The sequence below is a fragment of the Pantherophis guttatus genome, chromosome 2, assembly GCF_059756535.1.
Source record: "Pantherophis guttatus breed Tessera chromosome 2, ASM5975653v1, whole genome shotgun sequence".
Classification (NCBI taxonomy): Eukaryota; Metazoa; Chordata; class Lepidosauria; order Squamata; family Colubridae; genus Pantherophis; species Pantherophis guttatus.
The window spans coordinates 37,437,890-37,457,951 of NC_142064.1; the positions used below are offsets into that span (position 1 = coordinate 37,437,890).

The window sequence follows — 20,062 nt, forward strand, 5'->3', positions numbered from 1 at the left end:
TAAACTCTTAAAACTGTCCATGTTTCTTATATTCCTGGTACGCTAGCTTCTTAAAATTCATTAACTGTTTTTAAGCTATGTATTGGTATTTAACATTACAATTTAAAATTTTATTTAAATTACTTCAGTTTTAAACATTTAATAACTAAATCAATTCTCTTCCTACCATAATAATTGAAATCAAGATGCATATATTTCAGTGTATATCCAAAATTAAGGAGAGAATAAAATAAACTTTGTTTATATAATCAGAGTATTAGAACTTATACAACAGACTTTTGTGCCATCTTAAAGAACTTCATTTATTAGATTTGGAAGTTTTGCAAGACTATTGTAACCTCAAGACTGATCATTTTAAACGATATTTGTTTATGTTTTCAGTGTTCTGTTCAAGAATTCTACTTGGTAGTAAGCACACTCTCTAACTTGGAAACAGCAATCAAAGCACTGGTTCCAGCTATCCAAGTTCAAGTACGGGCATCCTTGCTGCATAAAAGCCTCTTGGAAATTCCTGAATTGCTTAGTTCAACAAAAAAATATTTAAGTAAACTTAATGAAGAAGCAGCAAAGTAAGTAAATTAAGCATATAATGTGTAACTTGGTGGGTACTGTATAGGTATAATGCAGTGACTTTTACCGAATTGTGATTGTAACGAAAGTTTGGTTCTCTTCACCTTTCCCAACTTTTCTCAAATTGTTTGTAATGCAATTCATTCACACACACACATGATCTAACATAAATAATAGATATTTTTTATTAAAAAATATTAGGTAATATGCTGCATTAGTGTTTTTTTTTAGAATTCCCATTAAATTCTGTAAGACTATCTCAGCCTAATCCAATTTTGAACTGATATATCAGATTTTCCAGATCTGGTTAGAGTTTGGATGTGGTCCATCTTGGGTGCACCACTCCTTTTTTGGCCTTTCAGGACTTTTGTCTCATAGTTTCTCTCTCTCTCTCTCTCTCTCCCTCCCTCCCTCCCTCCCTCCCTCCCTCCCTCTCTCTCTCTCTCTCTCTCTCTCTCCCTCCCTCCCTCCCTCCCTCCCCCCCCTCTCTCTCTCTCCCTCCCTCCCTCCCTCTCTCTCTCTCTCTCTCTCTCTCTCTCACACACACACACACACACACACCCTTATACATAAAGAGTTAAACTAATTGTGCAGAAGTTCTTTCGAAGAAATGTTTTTTCCGAATCTTATAAATTTTCTTTCTACAAATAAATTATAGTGCCCTAGATCATATTAATATTATTATTTGTTTGTATTTGTTCATTTTGTTAGAGTTAAACAAATATCTATGGTATTGAATTAAAAGTTAATTTGAATTTTCTTTTAGAATTGGGAACAAAACTGAACTATTCAAGGATCTTGATGATTTTCTTTTAATAAGGAAGAGAAAGGATGAGATTCAGACAGTAGTCTGTCAAATCCAGAATCATATTCAGGATGTACGAAGAATGCTAAATTCCTCCTCTGTGGACTACGTATCAGTATCAGGGCAAGAAGTAATATATATCTATATTGACTTTGTTATGCTGTATGTTTGCTTATGCAACATTAAATGAATTTTATCAGTCATGTAGTTCTGATCATGTTTTTACAGCAACAGTTTTGTTGTCCTTTACTGAGTAGATTGGAACTAAACAGTTTACTGCCCTTAGGTAATATGAAATACAAATTCCACAATCCCTTATAATTGACCTTATGGCTTTTGCTAACAGGATTAGGAGTTGGCATGAGTTGTTTTAAGGCTAGTAACATTTAAAGAAAAATGTGTTTAGTATGTAAATTTACTAACAATGTACCAGAAGTTATATTATAAAAAATAAAGTTTTGGGTAAACTTTATTAAAAGTGTTAACTGTCATAATATAAGTTAGAGAATGCCAACATCTATTTGTAAGTGTACCTTTGCTAATAATTGAATAGTTAGTTACAGTAATTATAAGAACTAAGCACTGTATAAAAGTGCATTTGCTAATTTATGATACAGAGACACAAAAGAGAACAATTTTAGTAGATGAACTGAACTGAATAAATCAGCGATAGTATGTGCCTGCAGAAAAGACAAAAACAGTCATATACTGCTATAAAACATGCCACCTAAATAATGGAAAAGTAATAATTCCATTCCTTTGTGTATTATATAACTACCTTGACTACTGCGTCCACTGTTGGATAATCCATGTTAAGAAAGATTCACATGGAAAAGAGAACAGCAGACTCTTGAGGGAGCTGGATGGATTTAGCCATAATGGATGATCTTGTAGGACATGATGGCATTCTAAAAGACTTTAAAACTTCTTAAACGTAATTTAACTTTAGGGAGTTATGTTGAAGAAGACCATTCTACGGTTCAGGTCATAAAGCAGTTTCGAGATGAATTTTAAGAAAAAATTCCAAACATTGTAAATGGTTTCACAGTGGAATTGTGGAAGTGAAGAGCTCCCGTTTTGTAAATATGACAAGAGTAATCTGCTTTCATCTGGATTCCTGTTTGCATAGAAAATGGAACCAGAGAGCTTTAAATGGTTCCTTCCATTCCTTGAATTTGATACATAGGCTTTTGTTATAACTGTCATAGTTTTCAAGGATTATTTATAACCATAATGGCAGTATTACTTATTATGATTAAACAGAAGCTTCATTTTCAAACCAGTGCTTTCTGCCAGATTTTAAATTTGTGTCTCAATCTTGGGAGATAATATGAGGCAAATAGGTAGGGAAGACTATCCAGAAGTATTCTGTGGATTGATGCTTTAGTTTATCTACCCAAAGTCACCTTCATTTCTTCTTTGGGTTTTTGAGAGTCTGAAAACCTGTACACATTGCTCTATGAACTGGTATAAGCTTGGTGATTAGTTACATTCTTTAACTGAAATTGTTTATCTGAAATAAATTAATAGCCTTGATAGTAATAGAAATTTGAGCTGGCATTCCTATGTCTCTTATAGTTGCTTGACTATTTCTTCTATTGCTGTACTGTTTTCCTTATACATAGTAACATTTTTGGAACAGAATTATGACATCAAATGCATCATTGATAATTATGAAGAACTTCTGCTACCTTTTCAAGTACTATAGAATTTTGTTCTAAAACAGTATTAATCATTTGATACTTCATTGTTTGATGTTTCAGTTTCAGATTGAAGTTAAAAATTCAGTTGTATCTTCTGTACCATTAGATTGGATTAAAGTTAGCAGGTATGTAGTTTAATATAAATCCTAATTACTATTTATTTTATTAATTACTTCAATGATGCTTATATATTGATGTTTCTGATGACAGAATTTATATTATAAAGTGCTGAAGTAAATATATGCATCAGTATCATTTTTTACAATATCACTTTTGGTTTGGTTTGCCCCTAGCAACAAAATAGACCATACAGTTTTCTTGGCAACATTTTTGGAAGTGGTTTGTCATTGTCTTCTCCCTACGGCTGAGAGAGAGTATAAAGTTATTTACAGTTGGCTTCATGCTTAAAATAAGACAAAAACTTATGGTCTCCTGTTTCTTGCTCCGTTCCTTTAATCACTATGCCAAATTGGCTGGCATCACATATTACAGATCATAAGGATTTGAGGCAATATTAGAAGAGTTATACAAACTTATTGGAAGATGTAATTGTTTCATTTAGTCTTAGCCCCCCCCACTCACCCACCAAAAAAAAAAAAAAGAAACTGTGCCTGGTGATAGGGCATTAGGTAGTAGAAAGGATATTATGGAAAGTAAAGGCCAAACTGGTCGCATTGATAGTAAGGGCACTTGAGGCTGTGACTCCAAAGTTGGGAGAGTGACTCCAACAGATCCCAGGAACCACATCAGAGCTCTTTGAAGTGTTCAGTGCTAAGAGCAGCTCCCAGACCTATGGTAGAGGAACTGAGATTTAGGAAGACACAAACCACCCATAGGGGTAAGAAGGGTATGTGTATGTTTGTGTATGTGTGTGTGCGCGCGCGCACACACACACACACACACACACACACACAAAATATTTTAATGAATTCTCAGAAATATTAATCCTAAGAAGATACTGACCTAATTTTATGCACTGCTGAAAAATTTATTGATTAATCACATTTATGTCCTGTTTGATTCTTTCTTCAAGCACAAAGGTTGTTAGCCGTTTCCATACTCCTTTTATTGTAGAAAATTACAGAAAGCTAAATCAGCTACGTGAGCAACTGGTCCTTGACTGCAATTCTGAATGGCTGTGTTTTTTAGAGTAAGTTTACAAAGTCTATTTTTGTTACTGTAATAAGTAGGTTTCGGAATAGAAACAGATTACGATAACTGACATATCAAAAGTTAATGGATTTTGTATAATTTAGCTGAAAATATTGCATTTTTAATAGAGATATATTTAAAATTCACAAACATAGTATTTTAGAGGAGTTTTGATATTTTTGAAGACTTAGATTACTGATAAGCAACATGTTGCTCATTGGCACTTACTGGATAAGCATCAAAATATACTTTTTGGTGCTTATTAAGATCCATGATTAGTCTCATTTTTTAAAAAAAATACTTTCTTAAATTCACAGCATACACAGGTAGCTTTCTGCAAAATAAAGAACTGATTGCTTACATCATGTTTACTTCCAGCATATTTTGGCTCCAGGGGCCACTAGATAGCAGAAAGCATTAATAAATTTTCTTTTGGGAAATTTTCTGTCTTGTGATGCTCATCATGACAGCCATTTTATAATAGCATGGCAGTAATTTTGTGAATATATCTACAACATGATTTCATAATTTCAAATATGTCTCCAGTTCAAAATGTTTGTCCACAAATAGCTTAATTTATTATTTTGAAGGCTCGGAGAGCAGCTCATAGAGAACATCAGAAATGTGGATGATCTGTAATTTGAATAAGTAGCAGGACATAAACAGTTGCACCAAAGTAGTCTAGATGATATCAGCTAAACATTACACATTTGGGTTGCCAAATTTGTGCTGCAAAATCTTGCTGTAAGTCCAGATGAAACTGTTACTCTGAAATACTTTGGTGCCATTTTATAGTTGTCTGGACTTTTTCAGCCTAGAGCAGCTACCCCTAATTAATCGCACAATAAAAGACTTTACAGCTTTTTTTAAAAAAAAATTATGGTCAAATGTAACAAACAAAATACAATTTAGAAATACAGCAGTATTAATACAATCATAAAAATACATAAATATGTTTATATATGCATTACCATAAAATTCTTGAAAACTGAAAATTCTATACAGCTAGTTCTCGCTTAATGACTATGTCCAAAGTTATGGCCATTGCAGTTTCCTCAGGTTCACGTGCTTGCAATCCTGGTGCTTGGCAACCTGTTCACACTTATGACTGGTTGCTAAGTGCCTGTGATCAACTGATCATCATTTTCAATCTTCCCTGCCTGCTTATCCAGAAAGGCATAAGGAAGCAGGCAGGGAAGCTTATAAGCTGCTACCGGTTGCCGACATGACTTCCTCTGATTTCTGAGTTTGGCCAAAAAAGGCCCATTCTCAAATCCATGCAAGAACTTAGTACAGAGCATTTGCAGCACAGCGTATTTGCAGTCAGCCTTCTACAATGAGAGGGAGTTCTCTTGTCTTTTGGGGGACGGCTGCAAACACCCCATGCTGTAATCACTCTGCCCCAAAATCCTGCCTTTATTTCAGTGAAGACCTTTTTCAGTCAAGTTCTTTGAGAGCAAAAGGGCTGCCCACCAGAGGGATTCATCCAGCGGTGAAATCCTCCACGGATTGCCACCGGTTCGCTGCCTGCATATGTGCAGTGTGTGCCAAACACACACTGCATGCACAATGCGCACCAAATGCATGCTGTGTGCGCATGTGCAGTGTGCACCAAATGCATACTTTGTGCGGAAAAAGGTTTAACAAGGTAAGTAGAACAGTGGGGGGGGAGGAAGAGCTGTGCCCCGTGATTTAGAATATAAATCACGCGGCACAGCTGATTGTTGGAAATACCTGTTTGGACGAACCAGAAGCTTTTTTTTTTTTACTACTGGTTCACCCGAACCGGTAGCTTTTATCACTACCAATTCGCCTGAACCAGTGCAAACCGGTAGCATTTCACCCCTGGATTCATCCCAGTATGGGGATGAGTACTTCTGGCAGGCAGCTCTTTCTCCCATCCCCTTAACAACCCTGGTGATTGCTTAATGACTGCAGCTGGGATTGCAATCTTTGAGCGAAGCAATCACGTGATGCGTCACTTAATAACTTTTTTTTTTTTTTTAAATTTGATTTATATGCCGTCCTTCTCCGGAGTCTCAGGGCGGCTTACAGTGCGTTAAGCAATAGCCTTCATACTTTTGTATATTTATACAAAGTCAGCTTATTGCCCCCACAAACTGGGTCCTCAATTTACCTACCTTAGAAAGGATGGAAGGCTGAGTCAACCTTGAGTCTGGCGAAATTCGATCTTACTTTAATTGCAGACAGCTGGTGTTAAATTACAGTGCTCTGTTGAGCTATCCAGGCTCGTCTTCACTTAGTGACTGAAGATTTAAGTCTCAGTTTTGTCATAAGTACTATCTGTATTGACATTTTACTATTATTTTCATAGTACTCCTTCGTGATGGATCATTCATCTCTTCATCTCCTGATCACATTGCTGTACCCAGGCAGCTTTTGACAGACAAAAATATCCCTTTGGAAAGTAGTACATTCCCCTTTCAGAATTTCCCAACCTCTTTGTATTATCTCTCAGCATTTCGTCATAAATAATCAAACCAATCATATTTTTTTTATGGGTATATGTAACTAGATGTATGCTTAGACTATCTACTGAAAACAGACAACCTATGTAAGAAACTTTGTATGGATGTAGCATTGCTGACTGGTTATTTTTTATTTGTATTAATATTTCATTCACTCTTTTTCCTTCCCAATGTACTTCTCTCTAGTCATTTTAATGAGCATTATCACGCACTCTCTCAAGCTGTGGGTCATCTAGCAACTGTGGACTGTGTTTTTTCCTTGGCTGAGGCTGCCAAACAAGGAGATTATTGCAGGTAATCATTTTAAAAAAAACAGTATTGGAATATTTAAAGAAACATTGTAAATTTACAAAAGTGCTGATCAATTCTTGCATGCCATGTTTGAAAACCTACAGACTCTCCTCCAGATCAGATTGTTTCTGGTAGAATTGATGGAGCTTCGTTTATTATCAGTGGGCTGGCTTATTTCAAGCTCGATAAGGCAAATCTATGATTTGGGGACTTTATTCCACATTCAGTCTATAAACATATTTGTTTTTCAGACCTGTCATAATAGATGAAAAATCAGAAATAATGATAAAAAATGGGAAACATCCTGTGATAGATGTGTTACTAGGAGAGCAACAACAATATGTTCCGAATGATACATTCTTGTCAGTAAGTAAACTTTTAAGAGCTAGGATAATCATACAATCATAACATTGTTTTTAATTTGTAGAAAATTATTAAATAATACAGTGACTGCGTCCAAACAGCAATTCCCATGAAAGATTCAGAATATACCATTAAGATGCCTAGGTTTTTAGATAATTACACTTAAGTTGTAGATTTAGAAAATGAAACAAAAAATTACAGTCTCACATTTATTTCTGTGTTGGCTCTTTCTTTTCTGCATGATCTAAAATATATTCTAGACTTTGGGTCTAGATTTGGGTAGATTTGAATGACAGAAAATATGTATGTACATAAATTCAGGTAAAGGATAGTAATACATATAAACATCTTTCAGTGCTGCTGCTTTCTGTTTGGAGAAGTGCCCTTTTACATGCAACACTCCAGATTTTTAATATTAAAAAATCTTTTTCATTCCAGGATGACATGGTTGTTTTTTTTAAAAAAAACAGTTCTATCAATGCCATATAGCATTGTCAAACTCACATCTGAGTTTAAATCTGGCCCGTGGGGCCGGCTTGGAAATCGCAAAGGACCAGCCCATGGTGCCTCTACCGGCCCAAACAGGGCAAAATGTTTTGGCCGGCAGGGTGCTATAGGAAACCGCCCAGGCCAAATAAAAGGGCATGGGGGGCCGCATACGGGCCCCCCTCTGCACCCTGTTTTGGCCAGCAGGGTGCTGCAGGAGGCATCCATCCCGTCTCCACAGCCCCCGGCCGGCCCACAAAAAAGACTACAACCCTAACCCTCGAAGAAATCCAGTTTGACAGTCCTGCCATATTGCTATTACATTTGCTATTACAGTTTCATTTGAATTTTAAATATTTTTGCGAAGCAATGGTAATAAAAGAAGTGAATGAAATCTTACCGAGGCATCCTAACTTAGAATTTTTTGGAGTAGTAATTTGGAATCTGTTTAGGTGATCTGTATACAATCACCAGATGTCTGAAACTTTTGCATGAGCTTTGTTTTAAAATAGTCTAATTATGGTGTTCATTTTCCAGGAAGATAGTCAAAGAGTAATGATAATCACTGGACCTAACATGGGGGGAAAGAGCTCTTATATAAAACAAGTTGCACTGATTACTGTCATGGCACAGATTGGATCTTATGTACCAGCTGAAGAAGTAAGAATTGGTATTGTGGATGGTATATTCACCAGGTAAGATAACAAACACATTTTTTGGGTAGCTCTTATTTTTCAGTTTTAATGTTACATGTTTTTTTCTTTTTTAGGATTATCACAAAACATTCACATTAACAGTTTAAGACTATAGCAGTAATCTCTTTCCTGTACCTCCACATACCTATTGTGGGTACTTTTGTGAACAGGCTATCTAATTCTAATGTAGAAGCCAATTAAAGAATGCTGCTGTTTTATGAAGAAAATCAGCCCCAGTTGCACATCATGTAATGGAATTAAAAAAATTATAGCAGTAGCATAGCTCTATTATAATTTTAATAAAGAGAAAATGCATTTCAAAAAAAGTTTGATATGTTCAGATGCAGATAGTTCTCAGTTAACAACCACTTATTCTGTGACCATTCAAAGCTACGGTGGCATTGAATGAGTGGTTCTTACAACTGATCCTCAAAGTTCTGGTTGTCTCAGCACCACCACCACCACCCGGTTATGTGATTGCGATCTGGGCACTTGGCAACCAGAAGCTAACAGAATAACGAACTCATTCTAATGATGTTGCAGTGTTCTGGGGTCATGTGATTGCCATTTGTGACCTTTCCTATCAGGTTTTCCCACAAGCAGAGTCAGTAGGGAAGCTGGCAGGGAAGATTGTAAGACATTCCTGTTAATCATTTGAACTCCAATGCCTTTTTTTTTCCTGAAGAACTTGGCTATGGAATACAAAAACCTGGAAATCTCATACTCCATAGTCCCGTGTGCCTACAGGTTCCACTCAAGGTGGCCCACCTGTGCATCCTTCCCTCCCAGCAGCAGCCATCCCAACTTCTTCTGTGCTGCAGAAGTCACCTGCAAGCTGACCTGATTATAAGTCATCAAGGAATTACAACTTCCTGCCAGCTTCTTTATTGACTTTGCTTATTGCATGCCAGCAGGTAGTTGTGAGGAGGTCTTCCCTTAGCAACCCATGATCCTTGCTTAATGATGGCAACAAGGACTGCTGAGATTGCTGTCATTAAGAAACGTGGTCATGTGATATAACACTTTACAACTGCATCGCTTGGTTATAGAAATTCCAGTCCCAATTACTATCATTAAATGAGGATTAGCAATAGCAATAGCACTTAGTCTTATATACCGCTTCATAGTGCTTTATAGCCCACTCTAAGCAGTTTATAGAGTCAGCATATTGCCCCCAACAAACTGGGTCCTCAGTTTACCAACCTTGGAAGGATGGAAGGCTGAGTCAACCTTGAGCCTGGTGAGATTTGAACTGCCAAATTGCAGGTAGCCAGCAGTCAGCAGAAGTAGCCTGCAGTATTGCATTCTAAGCACTGTGTCACCGAAGCTCTTACCTGTACAACATATATCCTTAGGATTGCATTGTTGAATTTAGCAAGACATACATCTTTTGACCCTTAACATTCATCAATGTATTTTGTTAGCTTTGAAATACTTTAAATTCTAATATTCAAACAGGTAAATTTGATATGTGTTAATGAGTCTCTCATTAATGAGTCTTCTTATTAATATTTGAGAAGAAATCCTTATATTGGATCAGATCACTCAGTTTATAACATGTGAAAAAGATGAAAAATTATTGGTAATAATTTTAGAAGGAAATTATATTAATGTTGACCAGCACTATTGATGAATAACAATTGTGTCATAGTGCCTGTCTCCTTTGAAATCTGGAAAGATCAACTTAGACAGACACATGCTTTAATTAATAAGTTAATTATGCAGTGACTTAGTTACTGCGTTATGATTTAATTGTAAATCATTCATTTTGTTTGCAGTGTTTTATTATTTTCCCGCCCTGTGGACTAGTTGTTAATCATTCGAGTTGTTTTTTTAAGATGTGTGCCCATAAAAATTTCCTAATTAAACAAACAAATAAACAACAGTTAAAAATAGATATGGAAGACAAATCCTGGTGGAAGAAGTATACATTTTTGGAGTAGGTATAGGAAAGGAATTTTAGAATAGTTGTATCTGTCTTGGGCTTCCTTCAAATTAATTATTTAAATTAAGTAAAATAAAATTATTAAATAATGCCATTCTATTGTCTTTACCAGTTAATGTGTTTTTTGAATCACAGAAGGGCTTAGAAGCTGAAATATTTTTATAATATTGGAAGAGTACAGTCATAACTCAAGCTTTGTCCTTTATGTTTTTAAAAAGATATACCTTGTTTCCCCGAAAATAAGACCTGTCCTGAAAATAAGGCCAATCGGGCTTTTCAGGACATGTGATAATATAAGCCACCCCCACAAAATAAGCCCTCCTCCAACTACGTGCCCCAGTCCCCCCGCCAGGCATGACGGGGCTCCTGCCCCTCGCTTAGCCACCCGCCCCCTTTAGGGTGCAATTTGGGGGTGGCAGGTGGGGCGGGAAGAGCCAGGCTGCTGTTGCCATTGAGGTGGGACGGGACGTGTTGGACCGCGAGACGCACGTCTTACCTTTCCAGCACCATCATGTCCCTTGCCATCCAGGGAGACGTGCTGTAGAAAAAAACTCGCGAGTTCAGCATAACTACTTGAACTCACAAGAAAGTTTTTTCTACAACATGTCTCCCTAGACAGAACTGCAAGGAATGTGATGGTGCTGGAAAGGTAAGATGTGCATCTCATGGCCCAACACATCCCGTCCCACCCCAATGGCAACAGCAGCCTGGCTGCTTCCCTTCCCCTTTATTGAGGGGTTCCCATCTCTTTATTGAGAGGGGTGGCAGGTGGAGCGGGGGAGAGCGAGACGCTTCTCGCCTGCAGCACCTGCCACCCCCAAATTGCACTCTAAAGGGGGTGGGTGGGGGCAGGTGGCTAAGCGAGGTGCAGGAACTGTCATGCCCGGCGGGAGGTGGGGTGGGGGAGAAGAGACGGCAAGGGGAGCCGCCCCACTTGCCAGAAACAAGTCTTTGTGAGACTCCTTGCTACCAGGACTCTGCAAGGCTTGTGCCATTGCATGCAGGAACTGCAGCACCGCCGCGAGGTTCAACATACTGGCACAGCCATGAGCTGTGCCGGTATGATGAAGCTCGTGGCGGTGCTATAGTTCCTGCATGCAACGGCACAAGCCGTGCTGAGTCCTGCTCCACAAGGAAGCAGCGGCGGCGGGACACGTCAGGGCAGGGGCCAATGTAAAGAATGGGGAGAGGAGGTGATGGCAGCAACGGGACATCCAGTCCCACACTCGCTGTTTCCTGCAGCCCCAAAATAATAAGACCCCGCCAATAATAAGGCTAAGCCCTTACTTGGGGGGTCAAAAGAAAATAAGAGCTGTCTTATTTTTGGGGAAACACAGTATTATTTTTAAAGTGCTGAATACATTTCAAAAACTTTTAACATAATAAAGCAATATAAAATTTGCTGAAATGGTAAATTTCACTTATGATTTATGTAGTGTCATAGTAATTGGTTTTGAATAACATACCAATATCATGAGTATGCTGCATGAAATAGGTACTGATAAATAATTTAATATAGTATCAAATGCATTTAGTTTATTTTATATATTTTGATAGATAGAATATATGCCATCAAGTTAGTATCAGCTGCAGTCTACCACATAGATAAATATTTTTCAGGTCATCAGCACAATAATTGAGCCTGTTCCCCTTGCTGTTTGTCATCTTCTCCTTCTCTTCTATCTTCCCCAACATTAAGACCTTACTAACAGAGCCGGGTTTTGCATAATGTGTCCAAGCCTGATCATTTGTGCCTTGTGTTGAGAACTTTGCATTGATTTTTTTTCTATGATCCATTTGTTGGTTTCCTTAGCTATCCATGGTGTTATCAAGGGTCTTCTTCAGCTCCAAAATTCAAGATTATCAATATATTTTCTATTCAGTTTCTTCGAAGTCCAACTTTTGTTTCCAAAGGTAGTCATAAGGAAAAAGACATTGCTGTATAATTCTGATATTTCTAGGTATAGACATATGATAGCATCTGAATATCTTTCCCAATAATGTTTTCATTGTTATCCTACCAAATATTAGTCTCCAGGATATTTCTTGACTGTTAGTTCTCTTAGTTGATCCTAAAAAGATGTCGGGTTCCAAAAACATTCCAAAAAGATGTCGGGTTCCAACATTCCAAAAAGGAATGTTGTGATTCTTCCAATAAATTTCTTACTGTTCCACATCTTGCCAAACTTAAGCAAACTACCCACACACATGAAGCATATAATTTGGGAATTAATAGGGAGGAACCATCTTCACCCTCTTTCTTTTACCCAAACTATCTAAACCAGCAGGCCCCAACCTTTCTGTCTCGATGGACTGGCAGCAGTGGCAGCAAGAAGGGAAGGTTCGCTTGGGCAAAATGAAGCTTTGCACTCTTGCCCATCGCTTACATGGCCTGGTTTCCAACGGACTACATACTAGTACCAGTCCTCAACCCACAGATTGGGGACCCCTGATCTAACCTGAGTGGTTTTTGCTTCTCGGGAAAGCACTCCCTTTCTCTTGGAAATCTAAACTTCATTCCATCAGAAAGGCAAAGTTATCCACCACTTCAGTGTCTTCATTGTTAAGTCTTGATGTATCTGTCATCAGTTTAGTCTTTCTGTATCTAATCTAGTCCCCTTTGTTCCTTGATTTTTATTACTAACTTGCAGAAGCTTGAAAGAGCTTTTCATTTGTATTTTCAACTATCAGAATAATGTCATTGATATAGCCCAATTTATTTAAATTTCATACTCTGGTTTTAAAACCAGATGCATTTTCTTCCAATCCAGCCTTCTGAAATATATAGGCAACAAATAGATTGAATAAGTAGGGGAAGAGTACATATTCTTGATTGACTCCTTTACCAACCTGGAATTATTTCTAAAACTAGCTTGAACATCTGACATTTTCTTTTTATGCAGGGCTCTGATCTGCAACAGTTGATCCTAAGCATTATTTTCATAGTATATGAAATGAATGAAAGGGTATAACATTAACACATTACATTAAGTCTTCTTTAACATTGGTTGGTAGATCTTGTTCAATCTCTTAGCCACTGGCTCCAGATGGATTTGATGGAAAATTTGCTGATTCTTCTTCTGATACTTGCCATATTTCTATAGATACTTCATTAGTCCCTGTAACCTTTCAAGTTCATAAAACGCTGATCTAACTTTTTCGTCTCGTATCAGAGGTTCTTGTAAGTACAGCAGGTACTTTTTAGTTGACATCTCTGGTGTACAGAATTTCAAGACACTCCTTCCATTTTTTATTTTCTTTGAGACTACTTTGTTCATTTATTTTTGGTTGCAGAATGGGTGCCTCAGACAATGTATTTAAAGGTCGCAGTACATTTATGGAAGAATTAACAGATACAGCAGCAATTATTCAAAAAGCAACTTCACATTCACTAGTTATTTTGGATGAACTGGGAAGAGGAACTAGTACACATGATGGAATTGCAATTGCTTATGCTACTCTAGAACATTTCATTAGGAATGTAAGTATATTATGTGATTAATTATTAGTAAATTATAATCTTAAAGAAAAAGTAGGGAAAATAAATATTATATATAGTAAGCCTTCAGCTTCTTATTGAAAGGAGGTATTTGAATTTTTAATCAAATTAATGTCAACATTTTTAATAGTTTGCATATGAGATCACTACAAAATTTATTAATTAAAACAATAATAATATTTACAAATCGATCAAATCAGTATTTACCAACTTTGCTCATTATAGCCTAATCTTTACAATGTTCTTGAAAAACTCTAAGATTCTTACTTTGGCTGCTTTTTCATTAACAGTTGAAAAGCTTTTCAGATGTTGAGATGCTCAAAACAGTATGCATGGGATGAAATTTAATAATGATATAATTGAAATTATATTTATATACTTAAAACAGTAACACAAAAGTTCTCACACTAACACTACCAGCTTAAAAAATGTACCCACCTTGTATGAAAGTGAATTGCTGGTACAAATGGGTCATGTTTCTTTTAGACTTAGTTAATGCCAGAACTTCTGTTAGAAGTGAAGGGTACTTAACATAACTGAAATTAGATGAAGGATTAACCTGCAAAATGAAGGATAAATTTGGGGGCCATTTTACAATGTATAAAAATTCTAAATATTGATGTATATTAAGGAACATTTTATGTTGAGGAACAAAACTAAAACATCAGATTTTACCGGAACATAAGATTTTTTTTGAGAGACGAGGCTTATTAAAATAACAATAGAAATAAAAAACTAATTTATTCTAATCTTTTTATATCGCTTTTGCTGATTAATTCTGTTCTTCCTTTCTGGTTAATCCTCAGATACAACTCAGTTTTGTTTTATGTTTACTTACAAGTCTGTTCATTAACACATTTCCTAAGTGTTCTTAGGATTGCAGTGTATTTGCATTTTATTTTGGTTAAAGGAAAATGATAGTTAGGTTATTAGCTTGCTGAAAGTTGATGACATACTTTCAAATCTTAAATATATATTTTCCCCTCTAGGTTGGTTCATTGACACTATTTGTTACCCATTATCCTCCACTGTGTGAGTTGGAAAGAGCCTATCCGACCCATGTTGAGAACTACCATATGTCTTTTCTAGTGAATGAAGATTATAGTAAACCAGAAGATGGTATGATATCAAATTGATCAGACTGATAAGTTCTTTTCAGTAATTCCTTAAAGCTGTTCGGTTGTCTTATGTCTTAATTTTAGTCATTTTAGTAGGTGTTAATATGATTAAAGCTAAACATATTCAGCAACAGAAGTAGAATTACTGAGAACTAGGTGTCTATGGTAGGTAATAAGGATGTCCGAAACTGAACATTCAGAAAATTCTCAGAATTCTGTTTCTTCTCTGAGTGATACTTTAGCTTAGCTCTTATTCCAGAAATGAATCCTCTTTCCTTAAGGGATCTGTAGTATTCCAGATACGTTTTGTCCTAAACCCCATAAAAACCCCTAGAGCACTTCCAGTTTAGAGGATTAAGTTCCATAAAACTGCCAGACTATGTCTAGAATAATTGAATCAACATGGTCCAGAGAAGAAATTGAATGTTCTGGAGTTCTATTTGTAGAACTTCGGGATTTGCATGTATCTGATTAAAAATAACTTCAAAAATTTACTAAAAGAATTCATTGTAAAGTGATTAATAAATATACTTTTTCTTTTTAGATTTTGAAGAACAACATCACCTTGACTGTGTTACTTTCCTTTATCAAATAACTAAAGAAGTTGCTGCAAGAAGCTATGGTCTAAATGTTGCTAAACTAGCAGATGTGCCAAAAGAAATTCTTAAAAAGGCAGCTTATAAATCAAAGGAACTAGAAAGATCAGCTACTGTGAAAAGGTTAGAAAATAGATTGGCTCACTTTGTTTTGTTAATACGGTATTTATAAATGTCAAGGAGAAATACAATTCAGAAGTGTGTATGTTTGTTTATGCATTTGTCTGTGAGAGGAGTTGGACATATTTGCTAAATAAAGGGTAACTAATTTTAGAAATAGATAATAGTATATGTTCTGTTAATATAAATTTGTTTGTTCTGGGCTTTTCTGAAATGTGATTTTTGGTTTGCATGTATGTGTGTATGTGGATACATGCTAATCCACATATGTGCAGAACTGTACTGTATATCTTGTAGACATTTATTAAGCATCTGTAGGATTGGTTTCAAGTGAGGTTGGCAGCTTCCCATGTTAAAAGCTGTGTATCATGCAGATTTTTGTCTGTGTTTTCAATCTACTTTTTCTTTGGAAAAATGCCTGAGAGGCTGCTTTCCTCTCAGATAAGCATAGTATGTAGTGATATGACATATGGAAAGTATTTTCTATTTAATTTTATTAACAGTATTGTGAAGAAAATATGAAGGAGAATGTATACTACTTTATTAAACACATTACTTATGGCTAGGCACTAGAACTGGGTAGTAAACAGATTGTTCCTATGTTATGTAAAAAAGTTTAAACCAAGTAGGATAAAAATAATCTTTGCGTTATCATAATACTGATTTTTTGGAGGGGAAGTCAACTTTTCCATTACAGTAGTTTTCCAATGTATTTGCCATCACTTGGAAATAATTTATAATTTAGTGTTTTAATTCCTATAGTATATATTTTAATCTCTTTATCACATTTTCCCAATCTTCAAGATGTGTTTTCTACATTAATGTAGAAAAGAGTAACAGCCTAGAAATACATAGAACTAAGATATTTCTATGTTAGAAATAGATCTTTAATAGAAAAGAATGAATAGAAAATTTATTGACCAGCTGATCAGAAAAGGGATTGATGACAATAAATAGAAAAAGAAAAAATGATACAAAACACAAAAATACATAAAAATACACGTGCTTAAAAATAAATGAAAAAATACAAAGTAAAATATGTCATGGCAAACAGTTACAATTCTATATATAATGATCTAATACAAACCTTTTGCAAGTAGTATGTGTGAAATGAAAATGAATATTCATTTCTAATGCACTCACGTAACTATCGTGCTTTTTAACCTACTGTATTTTGTATAAATGAGTCCCTTATTTCATTATATTTATCCATACAAAGTTTATGTACAAAGCAATCATCTTATAAGTAGCAAATGAAATCAAGTGTTCAATATGTTGAATAAAAGTTGCCATACATACATCTTTCAGTGTTGCAATGTCAGTCTTTTAGGTACAATAAGGGCACTCAGAATCCATATAAATCAAATAATAATAAAAAAAACATTCAGTTAACAATCACTGAATGTATTGATACTAAGCAAGAACTACCCATAAATAATAGTGATTAATAAGAAAGAAGGATATTCTAGCTTATAAAGGTCTGTAAAAAGAAGAGTATTAGAAGGGTATTAGAGAGGGAATTGATTCCAGAGATTAGGAGCTAAATGGAAAAAAGCACTAAAATATAAAGTGTTTTAACATAAATGAAAACTAATTGATCTTAATTGCACAGTGAAGCTGGGCACGTGCCCTTTTAATTTAATTTAACTTTAATTTAACTTTTAAATTAATGTAAGACTATTTCAATGAATTTTGTGCAGAGATTTTGGGGAGTTTTATTGCTGTTTTATCATCTCCCTTCTGATATAAAGTATGCTATGTTCATTTTGCATTATCAAGTAGGAAAGTATATTACTGTGTTTATCATTTATTATATAAAATATTTTATGCATATGAAATAAGAGTGGAGATACTTACATGTTGATTGTTGATTGATTAATACTTTTAATATTGAACTGTTTTGTTTTTTTAGAAAGAGTTTGATGTATTTTGCAAAACTATGGAACACCAATGACATTGAAGAACTTCGAAGATGGAAATGTGCATCGGAAGTAGATAATGATTTCAGCCAATTTAAAAATTCCACAGAGCTCTCAAACTAAAAATGAAAATAGCATACAAGGTTTAATAATATCTCACAAAAAGAAATATATGTGAATAAAGTAAAATTTTAGATCATTTGTGGATATAGTAATAGATTTTAATAACAATGCCTGGTTTACATAATCACTTATGGTATTTAATTTCTGTAAACTAACTTCAAGAATGAGTTATGTAGAATGAAATACATAAACCAAAATGATATAGCTATTAGGAGCTCCTAGTATCCCCCACCCAAATTAAAAGCATCTTAGAAGGCCTTTCATCTCATTCTATTTTCATAATGAATATTACATAATTTCACCTAGATTAGCATTTATGGAGTGGAAAGAAATGAACAAAAGGTATTTCTGTATTTTTTCTCCTCAGAATAGCAGCTTGTTTAAGAAAATACATGGAATATAGAGGTCCTTTTCCCTAGTGCTATGGTGTTTTTACTTTTAAAGCAAATATTTCAGAATTCTTGTCACCTTGTCAGGCTCTTGTAGCTAGAAATCATTGCAAAATATATTTTACATAATATCATCTTGATGCAATCATGGGCAGTTATGAAAGGAAAAATGGTCCACGTTGCATTATTTAATATCAGTGGATATTTTTGTACTAAACTTCAATTTTTTAATTTTTCAAATTGCTTCCTAAAATCTGGTGACTTTATATGCTGAAAATAAAAATATTGTGACATTTTTCTATATTATATATCAAGACATCACATTTCCCCCCACCCCAGAACAGTATATATCTGAAAGGTTAGTATACATCTAAAAAGCTTTTTCCTATCTGATGGATAATTATGATTGTTGATGGAAAAATGAAAATTATGTAACTAAATTATATTAAAATAAATTTCTATTTATACCTGGTTGTGAAAGATGTGTTCATTTCTAAAATAACTAAAATAGCAGAAGAATACATTATTTCTTTGGGTTTCTCAGATGCAAAATAATTTCTTATAGAACAGTACATAATGAAGTTTTCATATTTTATATTACTATTCTTTTTGAAAAAGTGAATTGAACTTTGTCCTTCCTGCAGAATAATCTTTAGATTAGAGTTAGCAATCTTCAATCAATTGTAGTTACAGTTCATCAAGAAAATGGTGGAATGGGTGGTAAGGATGGTTGGATCCCATTAAATGGCTCATGTGAGGTGCTGTTGCTGGAGTGGGGGTGATTTTAGTATGTATATTATATGACTATTATTAGATTTATTGTTTTTATATGGGGTTTTATGTTCTGTAAGCCACCTTGAGTCGCCATGTGTGAATAGGCAGCAAAAAAACGTATTTTTCAGACTATAAAATGTTGCAGACTATAAAACGCATCTAGCATTTAGGGAGGAAAACAAGGAAAAACTCTGTCTCTGCCTCTGCCTCCAAGCAATTAGCCTCCTTGCAGCAAACAGCCTGGTAAGCTTCAGCACAGCCTGATTTAACACGAGCAGCTGATTGGCGGTTGGATCTGCCTCCCGGAATACCACCTATCAGCTGTTCCAGGCTGCAGGGATCACCACCAACCATCTTCACCCATTGCCGCTGCTGCCTATTACTGCCTCCACACACCCCATTTTCGGCCTCTGTGCATCCCATTTTCGGCCCATTCTAGGCAGCGGGGATAGGCGACGGCAATTCCGCCACCGGGAATAGGCTGAAAATGGAGCACACAGAGGCCGAAAATGGGGTGCGTGGAGGCTGAAAACAGGACACTTGGAGGCTGGAAACAGGCCATGCGGAGGCGGCCATAAACGGCAGTGGTGATGGGCAGCAATGGGCAGTGGCGATCCCCGCAGCCTGGAACAGCTGAAAGGTATTCAGGAGGCAGATCCAACTGCCAATCAGCTGCTCGTGCTAAATCAGGCTGTGCTGAAGCTGACCAAGCTGTTTGCTGTTTGCTGCAAGGAGACAAATTGCTGGGAGGCAGAGACCAAAGGGTTGGGGCTGGTGGGTGAGTGGGGCTTCAGCAATATTTGCTGTATAAGATGCAGAGACATTTCCACCCAGCTTTCTTTGGGGGAGGAGGGGGAAGTGCATCTTATACACTGAAAAATATGGTAAATTCCCTAAATAAATAAATAGATGGACGGACGGACGGACAGACATATGAAACGGAATGGTTTGTGAACTTTCAAATGGCATTCTATATAGCCGCCTAAGATAAAAACATAAACTGAAAAGCTCTTAATACCCAAAAT

General features: G+C 35.8%; 1 protein-coding gene across 1 annotated transcript in view; it reads left to right on the forward strand.

Moving 5' to 3' along the window:
* The window catches only part of MSH3 (mutS homolog 3), a 47,699-nt gene extending 28,969 nt beyond the window's left edge, over positions 1-18,730 (forward strand). Inside the window, exons 14-24 of the mRNA XM_087885844.1 lie at positions 382-569; positions 1,337-1,505; positions 3,139-3,203; positions 4,112-4,228; positions 6,906-7,013; positions 7,262-7,376; positions 8,397-8,554; positions 13,794-13,980; positions 14,988-15,117; positions 15,661-15,835; positions 17,745-18,730. Of these exons, the coding sequence (XP_087741970.1) occupies positions 382-569; positions 1,337-1,505; positions 3,139-3,203; positions 4,112-4,228; positions 6,906-7,013; positions 7,262-7,376; positions 8,397-8,554; positions 13,794-13,980; positions 14,988-15,117; positions 15,661-15,835; positions 17,745-17,874 (1,542 nt within the window). The 3' untranslated portion in view covers positions 17,875-18,730. The remainder of the gene's footprint in view (positions 1-381; positions 570-1,336; positions 1,506-3,138; positions 3,204-4,111; positions 4,229-6,905; positions 7,014-7,261; positions 7,377-8,396; positions 8,555-13,793; positions 13,981-14,987; positions 15,118-15,660; positions 15,836-17,744) is intronic.
* Positions 18,731-20,062: the final 1,332 nt, after the last annotated feature.